The sequence below is a fragment of the Kogia breviceps genome, chromosome 5 (assembly GCF_026419965.1).
Source record: "Kogia breviceps isolate mKogBre1 chromosome 5, mKogBre1 haplotype 1, whole genome shotgun sequence".
Lineage (NCBI taxonomy): Eukaryota > Metazoa > Chordata > Mammalia > Artiodactyla > Physeteridae > Kogia > Kogia breviceps.
In genome coordinates, this window is record NC_081314.1 from 71,455,593 (window position 1) to 71,475,674 (window position 20,082).

A 20,082-nucleotide genomic window follows, 5' to 3' on the forward strand; every position below is an offset into this window, starting at 1 on the left:
CTTCTTTATTACCACATCCTCATGAGATTGGCTCTTCTAGTCCCACGAGGAGATTTTCCCAAGACACAGGCTGGCAGGGCTGGCAGGGTGGCCCCTGCTCTCCAGGACTGCAGTCATTCCATTCACCGCCTGAGCTGTAACAACTACCTGTTTCATGCAGTGTGCCTTCTTTGGCCCTACGTGCCTCTCTCTGGCCTTCACATGAGCAAAGAGAATAAAAGACTTCCAGCTTTTACACTAGGTTTTATGACTAAAGAGAAACAGCAGTGTCCTGTCCTCCGTGCTGTATCCTTTAGAAAGTACAGCTGATCATTTCCCTCCACCTCCCGCCCCCAAACCTTAAGAGTTTATTTTCTTTCTAAAGTTGGAATAAGTAAGTAGAGCCCGTTGGTGGCCCTTCTGCTTAGCAGGAGTCACTCTACAACTTAGCTTCTGCCCTGGAATTACCAGGAGATTCTGTCCCTGCACCTGTATATTACTTTTGAGAGATCCTTAAATTAATGATAAATGTCAAAGATGAATTAACAATTCGGGATCTATTCTTGTTTTATTTTCTCTTGTGCTTGTTCTTGTTGTTTGGGTGTAAGGAGCAAAACTACTAGTTGGGAGCTTAGACCCTCAGGTTCTTCTTTTCCTGTACCTGTATTTCCCATTAAGTGATCTCAGGAGGGTCATTCATTTCACCCTGTTCATATTGATGTCCCCAGTCTCTACTTAAGCTTAATGCAAGACATACCATGTTATATCCTGCAGAAGGATTTGAAGGGGTTGGTAGTATATGAAGAGGAAAGGTAGTAGTTGGCCTCATTATGGAAGCCTTGAATGGAAAGCAAAGGAATTTGTTTCCATTTTCACTGATATCCTTTCCATCTGTCTTCCTTCTTCCAGGATTGTGGTGGTCTCCTGTCTGAAGGAGATAACCAAGGCTGCTACCCTTTGGATGGACACATCCTCTGCAAGACCTGCAACTCTGCCCGCATCAGGGTGTTGACCGCCAAGGCTAGCACTGACCTTTAAATCCAGTCACCTACGTAGCGGTTAGTTGGTGGCTCTGAGAAGGATGAAACACAAGAAAAATATAAGAAGAGAAATAGGAAAAGAGAGGAAGGGCAATCAAGCTATGGGATGGTCTCTACTTCATCCACTATTAACCTTTCTTTAGAAACACATAGAGCATGAGATTTTTTAAAGTTCTTACCAGATACACATTTCACATTTAATCATGTAGGACCTTGATGGGCCTTTGTTCCCAAGGACTTGCACATTTTTGCACGGATTATGCTCCATCCCATTCACTTCTGCATTCCTTTAACTTTTAATCCCTATGTTTGTCTCACTTTTCATCTGGTTGAATGGCTTTTTTTAGTGTGGTATTTGCTGTCACACAGTTTTTCCTGGGTGAGTCTGCCAACTCACAGGTGCTTTTAGGATTGGAGGCTCCATCCTATCACTTCCACACTGCCAGCGAGCATAAGAGATAGCCATTCTTTTTCTGTGTTTTGAAAAATACATGTTTCTGTTGCTGTAAACTAGTCGTGTTCCTTGGGGAAAAAAATGCACAATTATGTGTCAGGCTATAAAGAATTTAAGCTGTAAATTACATAGGTTAAAAGAAGCCCACATTGAATTTGCAGCAACCCTAATTCAAAATCTATAATGACCAGTGTTTGGGGCTCATTTGAAAACAAATACTGGTGAGAGAGAACCAAACTTCAATATTTTTCTAAAGAAATTACAGATAGGGTATGCTGGATAAAGCATTTGGGGGTTATATTTGAAAAACTCATTATTACCCCGAAATATTATCTTAAGATTTTCCTTTTCCATGCTACCTGGACATAATAATATGGACAAACTTGGTTTTCTCTAGAATATAACATTTCCAATACTGTTCCGCTTTTCATGTCAGAAATATTGCCTTTTTTTTTTTTTTAATATCCAAACACAAGTACCAAAATTGACTTCTTCTCTAGAGGAAAATAGCTATAAAGAGCAGTTTAAAATTTTTTTTTCCAGGCCCAGGTCCTTTTTGCCTGACAGTTGCAAATCAGGGCACATAAAATTGTGTTAGTTTTGTGTAGTTTACTTTAAAAAGACAGGAAAGCTTGAAAAGCTTGTGAAACCACAGTTTCATTATTCTTATAATCCTTCTACAACTCAAATTACATACACTGCAGAAGACATTTTCATATCATCGATGTGACATTTACACCACACTTTCAAAGACAATCACTGAAAAAAAATCGCCTTGTTGAGCTAAAAATATGCAGAGTCTCTGCCTAGAATCTTTATTCAAATTCTTATTGGGCAGTGAAATGCTTGCTTGCCAGCTCCAGGACCGCATATACTTTATTACGTTTTAACATGTTTCTTTTAAGGAAAGACATTTCTCTTAGTAGCAGGTTACCGTTTTGTAAACTAATTAAGTATCTTGGATTAAGATTAGTTAAAACTTTCTTCAAATTTTTCACAAGTATATACTTTTAAATTATGAAGTATTTTAAATATACACAAAAGTATAAATAATAATATAATGAATCTCTGTGCCACCCAGTTTAAGAAATCAAATATAACAAATATAGCTACATTCCCCTGTATACCCTTCCCTGATTCCACAGATAGTTTTTTCATGATTAGAAAGTGATAACGTTTTCTAGTCTGACTTTTGTTTCTAATTTTTCATTTTAACACTCAAAAATGAAAAATTGTGTGTGTTTTGAATTGCAACACAGGCCTCAAGAGTCCCAATTAAATTTATTTTACTTTAGTAGGAATAATCATAAAGGTGGTTGATTTTTTTTTTTTTTTTTTTTTTTTTTCTGTAAGAAATTCTTAAGCTTATAGGTCTTCTGAGTTAATCTGTGGCTCATTTGCTTTGGTCACCAAACGGTTTTGTTTTAGAACCACCACAGTTACAGCTTTTCAAAGGGTCCTTTGACCACTGTCCTTTCCTTACCTTGCTGCCCTTATCCTTGGTCTCACATTTCTCATAATGTGAAATACAAGGGGTTCACTGCGGGCAGCATGTGAATTTTAGGATACAATGGCAACTGTATCTCTGAATTTCTGTCTTCCAAATGAAAGGCCAGACCATGCAGATTAACTCAAAGAATACTGACTATTAGACAATTGAGGTGATAATGATAATATAATCTGTTTGAATTGTTTCAGTAACTTGTTTTCTATGAAATACTTGGGGAGAAATTGTCTTTTGGTCAAAAGCAAAGAGCCCAGTTTATTGAGAGATAGATTTTATCTCTTGAAGTACAGTCCTATTAGTATGAATTTTGCCAAAGGAGGGAGAATTTATGAAATATTTATACTATAAAAATGCAATAACATTCTACTTGTTTGTTACATTTAAGTCCTTATGTAACTGAATGTTTACATGCCAAAAAAAAAAAAGAGTTATAAAAAAATGCTTTCACAGGCCCCTCACTGTGGCATTGCCAGAATACTGCTTGCTTACAATCTTTATAGTGCATTTTTATCACATAACCTCAGAGTATCTTTACCAAAGATTTTTTAAGTAAATCTCTTTTTAATATAGACTTATCATACTTTTATAATAATGAATGTGCACACCTACATATATAGACTATTTAGATTTAGATTTTTTTTTCTTTCACAAGGTATAATAAGGAAAGGATCCTAAAATATTTTATTTCAGGATTTCTTAAATATATGATTTATATTGCTTTCTTATCTTCTATTAATCATTTGGTGTCAGCAATGCCAAATCATTTTTTACTGTTTTAGCTACATGAAATTTTGCCTATAACAGAGATATAAAGATCTAGTACCTTAAGGATTATAATTCTACTGTCTTTTGATATATTGCCTTGTTAATCATTTAAATACATAAATAATAGAAAAGAATCATAGAGTCTATAAGAGAAAGTTTGTAAAAATATACTAAAAATATACTGGCTTAAAAAAAATTGTCAAGAACACAAATATTTGGTAATTTTATGTAACATGAGAGACATGCAAAAGGAAAAAGAAACCCACTGTGTCTTGGGCTCTGCAGACCGTTTCACAGTTAGATTTCTCCATTGCCTGGATCTCCAGTTCATGGCGACTCAGTGTGGAGTCTCATCTGCAAACAAATCGGCCTTTAAAACTCAAAAATAAGTCATGTGTCCCAGCAAAGTGCATCAAGACTTTGAGATCCTGAACATCTCTGCAGCTCAAAGATGTGGGTTCTTTTTTCTTTCATTAACAAATTGTTTCTGTAAGAGCAACTTCTCTGATCAAAATTACTTCATTGGGTGTATGCTGATTAATACAGTGGAGATATCAACAGTATAATTGTTTTCTCACTATGAAATATTCTGCAGAGATGTTTGTGATGATGTTTCAAGCATATAAAACTCTCAAGTGTTTTATATTTGAGTCCCAGGGGGGAAAAAAGAGCATTTTACCATGGGGCTATAGTAGAGGGTTTATGGAATATAGACAGGACTCTGAAAACACAACTTCCAACAGTTTTCCTAGTTAGTAAAAATCCTATTAATGTGAACCAGCTAGGAGTAACAGTGTTATTTCTATTTGATATGGTTTAGGCTTCTCTTGTCAAATCTGTGTCGGCTGCCCCTTGATCCCTCCATTATCAAGTTTTGCAGGGTGTTGGGGAAGTTATGGCAGCTGCCAGGGAGATCAGGGAAACACTGATGTAACCTCACAGCCTCTCACCATTCCTCTTGGCTTGGAAAGGCTTTTTTTCCATATACATTTCTAGAAATATTGCTATTCTACCTTAGTATTTCACATTTGTAGTTTAAACAAGCGATTGTCCATCTGTTGCCTAGAGCTACAGTACATGTGTGTTATGAATGAAATATGACAGCATGTTCCATACCATGCTTTAGCCATCTGTAGGAAACCAGGAGGCTGGAAAAGATATACCTCTGCAAAATGTGCCTCAAGTTCATTTCCTGAGATCGTTCTTTTGGTGCACTTTCATGGGAGACAATCAGAGAGCAATATGTATTTGTGTCTAATTTTTAAAGAATCTTTACACTACTATGAATGCTCCACTGAAGAGTCTGTCCCTTAACTAACCATCCCCAAATCTCCAAGGTATACTCATCAAAAAGTCAAAATCCAGAGAAATCTGAACTCTTCATCTTAATGTATTCTAACAGTATTTCTGTTCTTGCCATCTCTTAGAAATACCTTACGGATTCCTAAATTAGGTAAACATTCTTATGCCACAAGGTGATGTCTTGGGTGTTGTTAGTGACTTAGTGGTCTTACTCTCATTTTAGTTAGATAATGAAGACAGACTTCCACTTGAGCCTTTAACACCTATTCAGCATGTCCACTTTCTTTTTAATTGCCACAATTTTTTTGTTTGTTGTTTTTAATTTAATAGTGTACAGAACACTTTGAGGATCTTGGTTCTGAGTCATTATTTATGGTGCAATCATGAACATTTCAGGTCAAGTTATTTTGTTGACAGATAACTTTTCTCATGAAGCTGTTATTTAGTTCACTTATTATTTCAACCTTTAAAAAGTGATCTGATTAAAGCTGTGTGGCATGGTGAGAGTTCTTCCTCTCTCTCTCTCTCTCTCTCTCCCTCCCCCCACCCCTTGTCTCCCGTCTTATTCCTTCCCATTCCTACTCATTAATGTTATCGTGATTGGACTTTTCATAAATAAGTTAAATCAATGCATTACAATCCTTATGGAATTATGATCATATTAAAGGAAGAATTGTACCGCAAAATATATGTGTCATCCATCAATTCTTTCTTTAAAAGTGCCTATTTTTCCAGATTGTGTTTATTCATAAAGTGAGTTGAGATAATAGAGTCTTTCAGTTTTATTTTAATGAGTTTTCATCAGGGACTCAGATCACAGAGTTCTTGGCAAATTCCTTTATGACTGGCCTACTTTTCTCAGCTATAGGCAAAGTGATCTTTCTAAGACTAGGTTGAGATTTATTTTTTAATCCAAAGCATTTTGACTAACAAAACAATCATATTTTTAAGTGGTGGCATGTTATTTTAGATCAATGAAACTTGAGAGTTTTCCTTATGGCAGGGGAAAGCTATTATCCTTCTGGAATTTTTACACATATCAGCATTTTTCCCATGACAATAATATTAAACCCTAATACTTGAATCACAGTATTTTGCAGGGAGTAGGTCAGCAACAGAGTTTTTCCTGAAGCACAGATTACAGACCTGTAGTCTGTTTATAAAAAGCAACGTGAGAAGAATAATCTGGGTCTTTCAGTAAAACATTGTCTTAAAATGAGTCTGAGATTCTTTTGAACTCTGGCTAATACTGATCAAAACATGCCTTCTGTGTCCATTTTTTATAAATTTGTTTAGAAAAAGCTTATAATTCTAGGACTGTATTTCTATTTTTGGTTTCTGCCCTTCTGTTTTCTACAAGTTGATCTCGATTTTCCTTTTTACGAGGATCACATATGAGGAAAGTAAAAGCATAACTAATACATACATAATACAATACACAAATGAATTTGCCGAGAATTAATGATAGTCTCAGTGAATGTGTTGCTTTGATAAACAGGCAGAGGTTTGGGGGAGGGTGGGTTTTTTGGGGTTTTTTTTACCTGTCTCCAAGAAGAGAGGGATTTGGTGGGGAAGGAGGAATTTGAGAGAAGGGGCAGGTCACAATTTAAACCATAAGATTCTTGTACAGTGTAACTCAGAATTTTCATTGGGGTTTTAAGGATTGGCAATTGTAGTTTTTTAAACAAGTAAAATATTTATATTTCCAAGTTTATGAGGTGTTTAAAAATCACTATGGCTAACAATGTATTTTTCCCTTGTCAGAAGAGAATTAAAATTGGAGCTGCTTCTCAGCCTCATGGCATGGCCATAACTACACACTTTTATAATACATGTCATTTCATCCCTCTGTGAGAGGGCCATAGCTCGTTCTCTTTGTGACAGATGGCAATGCATATTCTTACGTAGTCTTAGTTAAGCTGTACTACACCCTGAGCATCTCTGAAGGTTAGAGGTTTCTGCTTTCACACATTCAATATTTCATCCCTTCTGATGTACCTACTTGGTGTGCACAGTAAGCAGGAGTTGTTTTGGTCTGCGGGCCTCTTGTTCAAACCCAGCCATCCATTTTCTGTCATGCGCTGCCTAAACAGCCGTACTAGAATTGATTTGTACTGTTGTTTTCCTTTTTACTTACAAGCACAGAAAACTAACTTTAGCTTACTAAGTTCAAAGAAGAAATATAAGATGGCATATTTTTCCTTCAATATAGAAAGGAAAGACACTTACTCCTTTACCTCTATTTTCCTGGACTCTGTGCAAAAAGTTGTAGACTCTGTAATTTTGTTATCCAACATGGGTTTGGCTTACTTTGTGGGAAGTTGTATTTTATTAAACTCATTGACTTTTCTCCCGTGAAGTTACCAAAAAAAAAAATTACTAAAATCTTCGCTCTTTATTCCTGATTGTTACTTAATTTATGGCAGTTTCTAACCACACTAATGAATATCTCTTATCCTAGCCCTTGTTATAAGCACAGATTTTGTAGGATTCTACAAGCAAAATGTTATGTATACCAGAAAGATGAGGGAAACCGATAGCTAATTCTTTGTAATACCTTAAGATGGTTACATTAATCTTTCCCTACTGTGTGCTTGCTACTTTTTCCAGGATACTTATTCACTTATGGGCAAGAGAAAACATCATTCATCTGACTCTGTTAGACATTTACCTAATAGTCCCAAATAGAAGTCTTATTAAATGACCCACAAGTGAAATCAACTTGGCACTGAACATAGCTTCTAAATTCAGTGTTCAACCCCAGGAATAGAATGATCTACAAGACTGAGACAGGTTTCATTATGTCATCTTGTGTTCTACACCAGTGTAGAGGGCTATAGCTGACCCCAAGCCCCAGTGCTGTTCCTAGACAAATCATGCGTCCTTTAAGGATCTGAATCTCCCGTTATTTTCCTGAAAAGTCTCCATTTCACATCTTCTTAGAGCTGGCTAGTATGTAGTAGTATTCATGGCAGTCCCTTCTTCCATTGGGGCAACTTTTTTCTACAAAAGTTCTTCCGTGTTAAACAAAACTCTGGCTCTGGAGCTATGCACAAGAAGTCTAATGTATAATGTCTAAATCGTTGCCTCTAGGTCAGATATCACTAACTCTTTCAACTTTTCCTCATTGATTGACATGGTATCAAGACCAGTCACCCTCTTCTCCTTTGAACAGTTGGACCCAACAATATTTTCTAATTTTGTTTCAATCTACTTGGTGAAATGTGGCCAGCACTTTGGGTCAGGCTAGGTAAAAACACTTTCTTCAGGGTTGAAAATAAGTGGAATTGGAGTCATCCAAAGGAAACTGATATTCGATGTGGAAACTTCCCCCAAGGACTCAGACCCAGGAGAGTGAAAGCTTGATGAGGATAGATCTCCCATGTGTGCAAAACAGTCCTCTTACACTATGTCCTTTACTGTTTTTGTTGTTACCAAAAAGTCAAAAGAGGAAGTGAGCTAGTTAGTATATATGTCATCCATAAGACTCCCACTTCTTGGTCAATGTTCATAAATTCTCTTCAACCCTTTCCCTTTGTTTTTGTCTTCTCAAGAATAAGACATTTCTTGTCCATGTTCCCATACTGAATACACAAAAAGAGTCCTGAGCTCTTTATAGTTTCCACATAAATATTTCTGGCTGGTTGGGTTTTGAGATTTGCTTTGATTCTTCTGGGCTCAAATGTTAGTACCTATAGATGTTGCACTCTAGACCAAGTGAGCAGCTTCCCTACTTGATCAGTTAAGAACTACCCTTAGGAGTCCATGTTTTCTCTATACTTTTGTCTTTCTAACATCTTTACCCCTTACTCATCTCCACAATGTAGTAATTACTTTAAGAGAATCAGTAATTTTGATTGAAGCTAACTGCAGTAAAATCAAATAAGTTCAGTCTGCACTCCATAGGACGGAATATAGCTTCAGGAAAAGTAATTCTCCCCAGTGGTATCAGTAAGGCTTCATGGAAGAGTGAACTTTGTTAAGGAATCTTGGTTCCTTGGCTTGATTTCGAAGTTTAGAGAAGACTGTTGACGGCACTAGAAACAAAAGGAAAGCATAGGTTATGTTCAGAGAAGACCTTCTGCTTTAAGTGTCACAGATTCTCGAATGTCCTTCACAGGAGAAAACGCTTCCAGATATTCAAGGTCAGTGAGAAGGGAAAAGCATAGAGCAAGATTGATTCAATTTGCTTTTTCATCTCTATGCAAATGTGAGATGGGATAAGTTGTCAAATTATAATCCAATCCATACAGTATCAACAGGAATCTTTTTTGATAACATACAAAATGCACATTTGCATTGGTTCATAGTTCTGTACTCCACTCTTGCACCAAACACCCCTATCTTTTGAGCCCACAAGGCAATGAGCAGGACACCTCTATTTTCCTATTACTTCTAGGTCCACAATTGGAAAGGACTCCATCTATTCCACTTATTCCACTTGGTGTTAAAATTCCCTTATAGATTTCTTGCTAGGTGATAATCCAGACTCTGCTTAAGCATCACCTGCATCAAGGAGCTCATTACTTCTTAAGCTCTTCCATTTCCTCCATCATGCTTTGTTCCAAGCTCCCAGAACCAGTCTTTCAGGCTTAGGTGCTCCTTGGTGCCGCAGAAAATTAATCTTTAGTACATAATAAAATGTTGCTTCCTCCCTCTGTTTTCCTTCCAAATATATATTGCTTTTGGCAACAAATTACTTTACAAAAAATAAACTTTGATTTTTTTTTTTTTAGCTGAGGATTATAAAAACCTTTAAACATCCTTAAAAATAGTCTGAAGGGTTTTCTGAGGGTTAGGTTTTAGAGTATGAGTTTGGGGTTGCTGTTTTTACTTTCTTATTCAAAAGACAAACTGTTCTGACCGTTGTTATACAGCTTCATGCCTTCCCCCAGTAACTAACCCATGAAACCCTCTCCTGTTATTCATTCTGCTGATAATGACCTTAAAATGTTGGGAAATGTCAGCATGTGATCTCCACTTCTAACAAGGAAAACGTCAAAAGCAGAAAATACTGGTTCTATTGAAATGCATCACCTCTGGCCAGTTGTCCTTTGAGAAAGGAAGAAGGTTACATTATGTCATGGTTTTACATAGAAATGTATACATTCTTTCCATACTGTCCCGAGTTACTATTTAGTGTCAATACCATTCCTTGGTCTTTGGGAGGACAAGGCTTGCAGCCCTTCCACCCACCCCAGCCTTAAATTCCAGAGTCCTATCGCCAGAACCTGTCACCAGGCTCCTGGGCAGGACTTGGAGGTGGCTTTCTGAGCTCTGAAATAATAATTCCTAAGAGAGCTTACAAACTGCTTTCACACATAAAACAGCCCTGGGAGGAAGGTTATTAATAGCCCTATCCTAGAAGAGAAAGCTGAGGCTCAGAATTGTCAAGTGACTTGCCAAAAGCCATAGAGCTGGGGCTTCCCTGGTGGCGCAGTGGTTGAAAGTCCGCCTGCCGATGCAGCGCTCGCGGGTTCGTGCCCCGGTCCGGGAGGATCCCACATGCCGCGGAGCAGCTGGGCCCGTGAGGCATGGCTGCTGAGCCTGCGCGTCCGGAGCCTGTGCTCCGCAACGGGAGAGGCCACGGCAGTGAGAGGCCCGCGTACCGGAAAAAGAAAAAAGCGTCAGAGCTGGTAAGTGGTAGATTTGGGGACATACCCAGGTCTTGCAAGTCCAGTGCTCTCTCTAGTGGCCGCTCTCAGGGCACAAAATACCTCAGAGTACACTGTATGCTTCTCACAGACCACCGTGACCCCCTGTTTGAGGGAATCCAAGGAAATTCACATAGGTTACTCAGCTATCAGGTGGCAGAGCCATGTGTGTACTGTGGTGTTTGAGATCATTTAGAGCTTGCATGCATTTTCTGTCATCTTGTGGGAAATTACTAGGTATTCTGATTGGCAGTGTGATGGAGCCGGTGAGGAAGGGCCACGGCTAAGAACAAACACTGGGGCACTGAAGTACACTGCAGCAAATTTCCCCAGAGACCGTGGTTTACTTTACATTAACTGAAAAGCTCTCTGGAAATGTGAGGTTCCGATTATCAACCAAGACCGTGTCATTTAGAATCCAGTGGCATGCAGAAGTGACTTGACCCTTAGGACGAGATTCTCCTGTGGGCTATGATTTACACCCCACAGAGGCAGGAACTGCTGTAGGTAAACAATGCAGATTCTTCTCTCAGTTCACATTTATCGAGGTCCACCAAGTATATGTCACAGCCTCAGGCATTTTCCGAGCCAGCCAACCGACCTTGACCTTGAAATATCTGTGAACAAATGCTATGGGATTGACTGCCATTCTGTGACTTGGCTTTTGCTATTTGATAGCCTGGGCCTACCCAGCTGTGGTCGTTTTGTGATTTGTGTGCGCTTATCATGAGGCGTTTGGTACTGTGTTGTTTCCAGCATACTTACTTGGAAGCCTGCGTGTAGATTCTAGAACCTGCTCTACGTGGCATTTCAACAACTGGGCGTGCCTTCTCTTGAGCTGCATCCCTCAGGAACCTGTGGTTTTTAATGTGTGCTCTTGGTTTTTTAGTTCCTCCCATTTCTCATTATAGTTGTTTGGCTTTAAGTTAAGATCTGTTCACTGATTGAAAAATATCTTTCTGCATCTGAGTTAAATCTACTGCAGGGAACCTTTAAAATGAGCTTATCTAATAAGCTTTCTAGGCATTTTCCCTCCCTAGAGGCTTCCATCCATCAAGCTGGCCTCATCATCCCTCTGCTGAATTCCCTGGGATTAATGAGGGCCAAGTTAAATAACAAATGGCCTCTCACCCCTTTCCAGTCTTCACACCTGGGAGATACAGGCGTGGCCCGCGGGGCCAGCAGATGAGTCTCCTTGGCTGAAATGGCAACGTTTAGACACTGGAATGGTGGCTGATCTTGCTGTGAGGTCTGATTAATGTGACGACTGATAGAGTGGAAAATGATTTCTTGTAGAATAACAGGTATAACCCCCACTAGAGGAGTGGGGTAGCAGAAGCAGCATTCTGAGAACTTTATCTGAGTGAGTATGCCTGAGCCCAGACTCACTTGGGTAGAAACTGTGCTGTCTTATTAGAGGGAATAAAAGGACAGTGAAGCTGTGAATACGAAAAAGCAGCCCTTTAAAAAAATCAAGGGAGCCACAAACTCTGATTTATCTTTACATAATGTAAAGGAAATTATGAATGCAGTTTTTTCTTCCTCCACTGTATACAATATTACCCCCCCATACTTAGGGAAAATACAATTGTATTTGTATCTCAAAACGCTCATCCATGCACGTGCCTGCACACAGGTGCACACACACACACACACACACACACACACACACGCAGACTTCTTCCAAGAAGGCTGATACTTCAAAAAGGAAATCTTATTTTAAAACACTTGGATTTTTCAGGCCAAGAAACTAATAATTCCTAGACCTGACCCATTTTAGTGACTGCTAAAAAAGAAAAGAGAAAGCTATTTAAATTTTGTACGCATCAATTTATCTCTTAAAATATGCCAAAGCAATTTGCGGTGAAGGTGAAGACTAAGGTATTTATCTCTGCTGCTTGAGGCTCTCTTTATATTTCTACCTGTTGGGAAAAGGATAAGAACTATTCTTGGGCGATTATTATTTGAAGCATTTGTGTTGCCACCTTGTACGGTGCCTGCTTTGCTTCCTACCGAGGCATAAGAATGAGTTGTTTTTTTGACTCCTTCTCCCCCATCACGAGGGAGTAAATATTAAAGCCTGAATGTCTTCCCTCACCAAATTATTTCACTCCATTTCTGAGCTAGTTTAGAAAGTGCACAAGGGGGAGAGCTAGCTTTTCCTGGATATATGTCTCCATTTTTCTTCTTTCTTGGGAGACAGATATAAAGGAAAAAAATCCAGTTTCTTTTCATCTCTCTTTCTCTTTGGGTGACAGTTGATGATCACTTAGTAATTATAAACCAGAAGTAGGCGAATAGCTTAGCCAGGTTATGATGTATCTGCCAACATGCTTCATTCCTTCAAACACAGACTTTGAGAGGAAAAGAGATTTTATCATTTAAATACCAACAATAGGAATGGCCTCATTTTTAACTTTCAAACAGTAAAAGGTGAGTTGATATTTGGGCAGTGTTTGCATTTTACTAACCCTATGTGCCTTCTGCTTAGTTTTTAGATGAATTTCATTACATTAACATATCAGGGTGAAATTGCCAAAAAGTGTTACAGTGCTTTGGACCTTCCTCACTGGGTAGCAAGTTGAAACTGGGATAAGCCGTGCCAGGCTTCTTACTTAACTGAAATATCTGAACTGAGGTGTATCCTTGATGAAAGAGATTTAGGACCCTGGAGACTAAATCTTGTCACCCACCATTAGCTTCTATTTAGCTAGTTGCAAAATCATTTTTAAATGACTTTCTTCCTTTTAGTACCCATTTTTTCTCTTGGGAAAGCTGATGAGCAAATTATCCAAGAATTATTTCTTATTAAACAAAGTCAGAATATCTCCCCGCCAAAAATCTGAAGTAGTCCTCATTAATTTTCAGGAAATATATGAAAAAGCAAATAGAATTAAAGATGGCATAGGTTGTCTGATTATTTAGCATGAATAAAATTATGTGATTTAATGTACCTTCAGCTAAAATTTAAACTAAAGGCAAAGCTTTCACAGCAGGATGCAGTATTGAACTTTTGCCTTGGTATCTATGCAATTAATTACTTTTTTTGTTTTGCCTTTTAAACTTCACCTTTATCATCCTTTATAATTAGTTAAACAGATTAGGGGCTGTCTCTTTCTCTACTGGGAATATGTGCAATTATGAGATGCACCCCCCAAAAAGGAAGGGAAAAGAAAGAACTTTCAGGTTGCAAATCTGTGGCATGAAGTAGACGTGACATGAAGACGCAGAGCCGGAGGATAGTAATTTTCTCTGAGCCGTACACACCAGCTTTTATTTCATGGCTTTGTCACAGGCTTTTCTCCTTCTGTGCTGTCACCTTTGAGAAAAATGATTGCACCTTCTCCAAGTCTGCCTTTTAACAGCTACAGTTGAGTTGGCAAGACTTCCCCAGCTCTGAATATAACCATTTGCCGACTCCGGCCTCTTTGCGAGACTGACTCAAATCTGTGATCTTCTGTTCAGCATACACATCAGCAAAGTGAGAAGATGAGCACTAAATATAGGCTCTATTAACTTTACTTTTAGATTTACTGCCTTCAAAAAAGTGCCTATTCTGAGAAACATAGACGTTATTCCTACATATGTATGTACACACGGTACCCAGAGTCATACCGTGCAGCCTTCAAAAACATACCATCGAAAGGAGTAGGTGCTAAGATAAGGAAACCTTGCCAAATGAAAGTCCCTCGTTTCCAATATCCCCTCCCAAGCGGCACCGTGAAACAGGCTGCAAGCACATTCCCTGAGCATTCCTTGCTGATACAGCCACTTTATATTTTTATCCTACTGGGTGGTGGCATATTGCTGAGGTTTCCTGTAGCTACTTCAAGGGAATATATTATGCTTTATGGAATTGGAACATTTAGTCAGGAAAAAAATTGTTTAAGGGAATTAATGAGCCAGGGTCTGTATTAGGATATGTGTCATATGTGTGTTTTATAAACTAAGCATTGGTGAGCTTAGAATGTCAGCACATTGCTTCTCCTTTTATCTCTCAGGCTAACATCAGTGAAAACTAAAGAAAAGTCTTGGCTCTGAGAATTGGAGGCTCAGGGGGCCAAAGGCCCTTGCCAGATCCTTAGAGCATCTTTGACTCCTAAAAATAGTAGCCCATGTTATTTAATGGCTTTTGTTTCCATGGTTCTGTCACTGACATTATAACTGTAGATATTGTCGACGGAGCAGCAGCTCAGCCTAGAAAGTTGGATTCTTACCCAGGTGTGGCAATAGGAGAGGGTCTGGACAAATAGGACGAGGTAGACTATGCACGATTTTAGGAAAAGGGTTGAAGGGAGGACATGTTTCCAAAAAAGATCTTTCTCAATGTGTCGTCTGACTCAACCAGCTGGCAAATTACACTTGCCAAGTCGCTCTCTTCCCTTCTAAGTCAGTTGGCTCCACGTTCACTCGATTCTGCCTGGGAAGGCAGGATACCTCCATTTAGCCTTTCCCCAAGGAAGTTCTTGGCATCCTCTTGGTCACAAAGTTGTCTCCTATGCCACCTAGTTTCACCAAATGGAAGTAAAGGGGGACAAGCAATAAAAGATGCTTCCCATGCCCTTGAAATCAGCCACCATTCTGCTTTCCATCTAAGGGGCTCCACTACTTAAACTAGGGAGGAGGGCGGAACGGATCATTGTTTCATAATTTCCAGAGTGTAGACCACCCTTCCTTAGTTATCATTTTATGAGACCGCTTGTCTTCTTGGAGAAAGTGATACTCTTCACTAAAACTGTCTCCTCTTCCTGGTGATGTTCTTGTTCTGTTTTTACTTTATTCATTTTCAACACTAGTCATTTTCTTTTATTTTTTTTCTGAGAATCAGATGTGAGTACTAGATAAGAGTTCAATCTCTGTGTGATGTCAAAAGTGGCATTGGGGTACTACAGAGTTTTTCCTCCTTGGAAACAAGATGGACTGGGAAAGAGAGAGCATAGCTTTGCTCCAGGCTTCAATCTGATTGTGACTATGAGAGAGTTTTATGTGATGTTAAATGGTATTTACAAGTAGACAAATCCAGGGGAAAGGAGGAGAAACCAGGTTTTCTCTGTGCTAAATGTGTCGGAGAACAAGAACTTCCTACTAACTAAATACAATCATAGACCCACCATGATCAGCTGTGAGTCTGAATAACATTCTCTGACTTAGGGAAAGCCACACACACACACACACACACACACACACACACACACACACAAAATGTATAGGGAATATGCCTTTTTTCACATGTATGATACTGACAGAGCCATGGTATTCCCAAAATACAGATTTCTCTTTTTTATTCTTAGCAAATTGCATCTCTCCACTACATCATGAACGATCACTGACATATCCAAAATAGCCCTCGTGGTTCCTTATGAAAATAAGAGAATAAAACCTGTTATAAGCAAGTGATTTGGGTTATTTTCTTTTGTTTTTATATATTACCAACTGTATTAAATCATGTTTCTATTTACCTTCTATCAATTTTTCCTATCAACTATGTTTTTCCAGTGCTCTATAGGAATAAATATGAAAATCATATTCCTTTTTTTTCTGTAAAAGAATTGCAACTACTTTATTATATTTAGAAATCGAATAAAGTTATTACATTTACTTGCCTATATGTGGAATTCTTTTTGAGTTGGATAATCCCTGTCTTCTTTCTTCTAACCTCTTTTACTGTGATTCATTTTTTACATCATTTGCTTTCCATATGGGCCTCTGAGAAAGGGAACGTCTCTCAAAGCAAATATGATGCCAACAAGAGAATGAAGGCACCCACTCTTCTCCACTGTTAGCACAGAAGATCTTAAGGTTAGATATGTTCAGGAATTACTTGACCACTTTGTCTTAAACTTTCAAGTAAAGAACTTTCCCCTTTTAAAGTTGGATCCAAATAAATCAGTTCCTGGGGTGGGGGACGGCAAATGGAGAGTTCTCATTCACATCACTAACGGCTGGCTGACTTTTCACACTTTTATTCCACCTGTTTTATGCATACTTTTCCAATGCTGAGAATCTACTCTCTGCTAGGCTCCTTGAGGGATACAGGTATAAATCAGACATAACTCCTGCTTTCAAGAAGTCTCTAGTAAAGCTGACAAATAACCATGGTAAGAAGACAGGAAAAATCAGACACTTGGGAGAGTATAAGTCAGCATTTTCAAAACTTCATTATCTATCATTTTTTGTGTGTGTCCTAGGCGGGCCTCTCGCTGTTGTGGACTCTCCCGTTGCGGAGCACAGGCTCCGGACGCGCAGGCCCAGCGGCCATGGCTCACGGGCCCAGCCTCTCCGCGGCACGTGGGATCCTCCCGGACTGGGGCACGAACCCGCGTCCCCTGCATCGGCAGGCGGACTCCCAACCACCGCGCCACCAGGGAAGCCCTATCATATCATTTTTTATAGCTCTGTGATCTGGAAGGATTTTTGCCCACATTTTATAGATGAATATGCTAAGAAAGTGAGAAATAAAGTTAACAATCCAAGATCACCATTCATTCACTGAACACTCATTTTTAACTTTTTTTTTTTTTTTTTTTTTTGCGGTATACGGGCCTCTCACTGTAGTGGCCTCTCCCGTTGCGGAGCACAGGCTCCGGACACATAGGCCCGGCGGCCATGACTCACGGGCCCAGCCGCTCCACGGCACGTGGGATCCTCGCGGACCGGGGCACGAACCCGTGTCCCCTGCATCGGCAGGCGGACTCCCAACCACTGCGCCACCAGGGAAGCCCTCATTTTTAACTTTTTAAACAGATCTACAAGAGAACCCAGTACCCTGACCCCTAGTCCAGTCTAAAACGTAAGAGTGACTAGAACTAGAGGGCACATGAAACTCCTTCCATGAAATTCAGAAATGGGTATCCCTTCTCCTTCCCACTTAGGCTTTGGGTTTTATCTCTCCAACCTCATATTTCAGCCTACTAATGCCGAGCAGTCTGAGAGGTCTGCAAGAGGCCGCCATTTTCAAAGGTACCAGACACAAGGTGTGTCTTTGAATTAACAAATGGTAGATACATCACTGGGGCTCGGCGTATTCATAACTTCTTGCCAGAAAGCTGTAAACAGAGAAGGGCATGTAAACTTGCCTTTCCTTTCCCTGTTTTCCTCAAATTACTCACTTTATGTTCTTTGGCCCCCTTCTGCTTTGTGTTTTAACACTGCACATATATTTATTTGCCCCTATTCATCAAATGTGAGAGCTAGAAAGGGCAAATAGAGAGCATGTTCTCTGATTTTGTGAGGAAATACTAGGTCCCAGAGAGAAGAAAGAACTTACCTAAGATCACAGTGTAATTTAATTACAAGTCTGGATCTTGTGTCCTGGCCTGACCCCCAGTCCTGTGCTATCATACTGACAGCTTTAATAATGTGGAAGAGAGTAGAAAAAGAGTTTTATATATAATCTCCATTTCTAGGAAAAAGAAAGACAATTTAAAAATGAACAAAAACTGAGAGGACTTAATGTCCATAGAGCATAACTAAAAAAAATTCTAAAAGACATATTTCAGGAAGAAAGAAAATAAACCAAGAAGGAATATCAGTGATACACAAGGAATGGTGAGCAGAGAGGATGGCAAGCATATAGTTCAATCTCAACCTGAGTTTATCCCAAGAATATAGGAGTAGCCAAACATTAGAAAATCTACTAATGTGATTCACCACTTTCACAGAACAAAATAGTAAAGTGTTATGATCATTATATCTCAATAGATGCAGGAAAAGAATGTAATACAATGAAACATTCATAAGAAAGGAAAACCCCTTAGCAAACTAAGAGTAGAAAGAAACTTCCTTGAGTAAAGTCTGTCTATGCAAAAATCACCACAAATGGTGAAACATTAGAAGTAGTTATTTTTAATTATAAAAGAGGATACCCACTATCAACACTTCTATTCAACTTTGTACTGAAGAGTCTAACCAGTACAGTAATAATAAAAACATGAATAAAAGATATAAAGAATAGAATGTAAGAAACCAAAGTGCCATTATTCATAGATGATATAACTACAGAAAACTATATATAGAAGCCCAAAATAATATATAAATAATTAACATCAAAACAGATTTATAGATAGAGCATACTGGTGATTGCAAGAGGGGAGGAGAGTGGATGTTGGGTGAAATAGATGAAGGGGATTAAAAGGTACGAACTTCCAATTATAAATAAGTCACGGGGATGTAATGTACAACATAAAGAACATAGTATAACAGTAATAATTTTGTATGGTGACAGATGGTTACTAGACTTATCGTGGTGATCAGCTATTAATGTATTTGGTTGTCAAATCAGTATGCTATATAAATAAGAGTTTGCTAGATATAACATTAATATACCAAAACTGCATTTTATTTCTGTGCAATAGCCACAAAGAGTTTGATTATGTATTTTTGATAATGTATTTTTGAATAAACCATATATAATAGTGACCAAAAATGTAAAGTACCCTAGAATATCTTTTTTAAAATATAAAATACCTAAATGAAGAAAATCATAAATCTTTATTGAAAGACATTAAAGTAGATCTAAGTGGAAAGATATACCATCTTCAAAGATAGGAAAATAATATCATAAAAATGTAAATTCTCCCTAAATTGATTCATAGATTTAATGGAATGCTAATCCAAGTCCCAGCAGAATTTTTATGGACTTTAGCAAGCTGAGTCTAAAATTTACTCAGAAAACCAAATGCCAAATACCCAAAAAATTTTTAAAGAACAAGAAAAGATAATTTTCTTTACCAGATAGAACTTTCTAAGCTAGAGTAATTAAGGCAACGTTTTATTTGTATAAGAAAAAGACATGTATAATCTAAATGGACCACAGCTGAGAATCCTAAAACAAAACCATCCATTTATGGTAACTTAATCTTTGATATGAATGATATTTCAGATCACTGTGGCAAGGGTAGATGCTGAGATAATTGGTTTTCCACGTGGAAAAAAATAACATCCAAAGCTTACCTCATATATACAAAACTTTAAGACCTGCTAAAAAGAATCTTTATGTTACAAAGAATTATTAAACAAAATAAAAAACATTAAAGCTGTAAATAAAATAATAATTTAAACCCCATTAAAATTAAGAAATGTAGTTAATCAAAAGACTCATAATAGCTTCAAGCTAGGAAAAGCTATTTGCCAGACATAAAAATAGCAAAGGATTACTATCCAGAATATTCAAAGAATTCTTAAGAAAAAGAAAATTCAATAGAAAAATGGGGACAAGAACAGTCATTTTATGGAAGAGGAAATACAAACGGCCAATTGACATATGAAAAACACTTATGTTAGTCATTAGGGAAATGCAGATGAAAACCAATATAAGTTATCACTTGTTATAAGATATAAGTTATCTGGTGGTATCATATACCACCAGATCAGCAAAAATTT

At 38.2% G+C, this 20,082-nt stretch overlaps 1 protein-coding gene across 13 annotated transcripts in view; it reads left to right on the forward strand.

The window, feature by feature from the left end:
- LPP (LIM domain containing preferred translocation partner in lipoma) overlaps positions 1-15,895 on the forward strand; it is a 714,682-nt gene extending 698,787 nt beyond the window's left edge. For all 13 annotated transcript variants that reach the window (XM_059064964.2, XM_059064970.2, XM_067034208.1 and 10 more), the window contains one exon: positions 889-15,895. In XM_059064964.2, coding sequence (XP_058920947.1) covers positions 889-1,017 — 129 coding nt within the window. In that variant the 3' untranslated portion in view covers positions 1,018-15,895. The remainder of the gene's footprint in view (positions 1-888) is intronic.
- Positions 15,896-20,082: the final 4,187 nt, after the last annotated feature.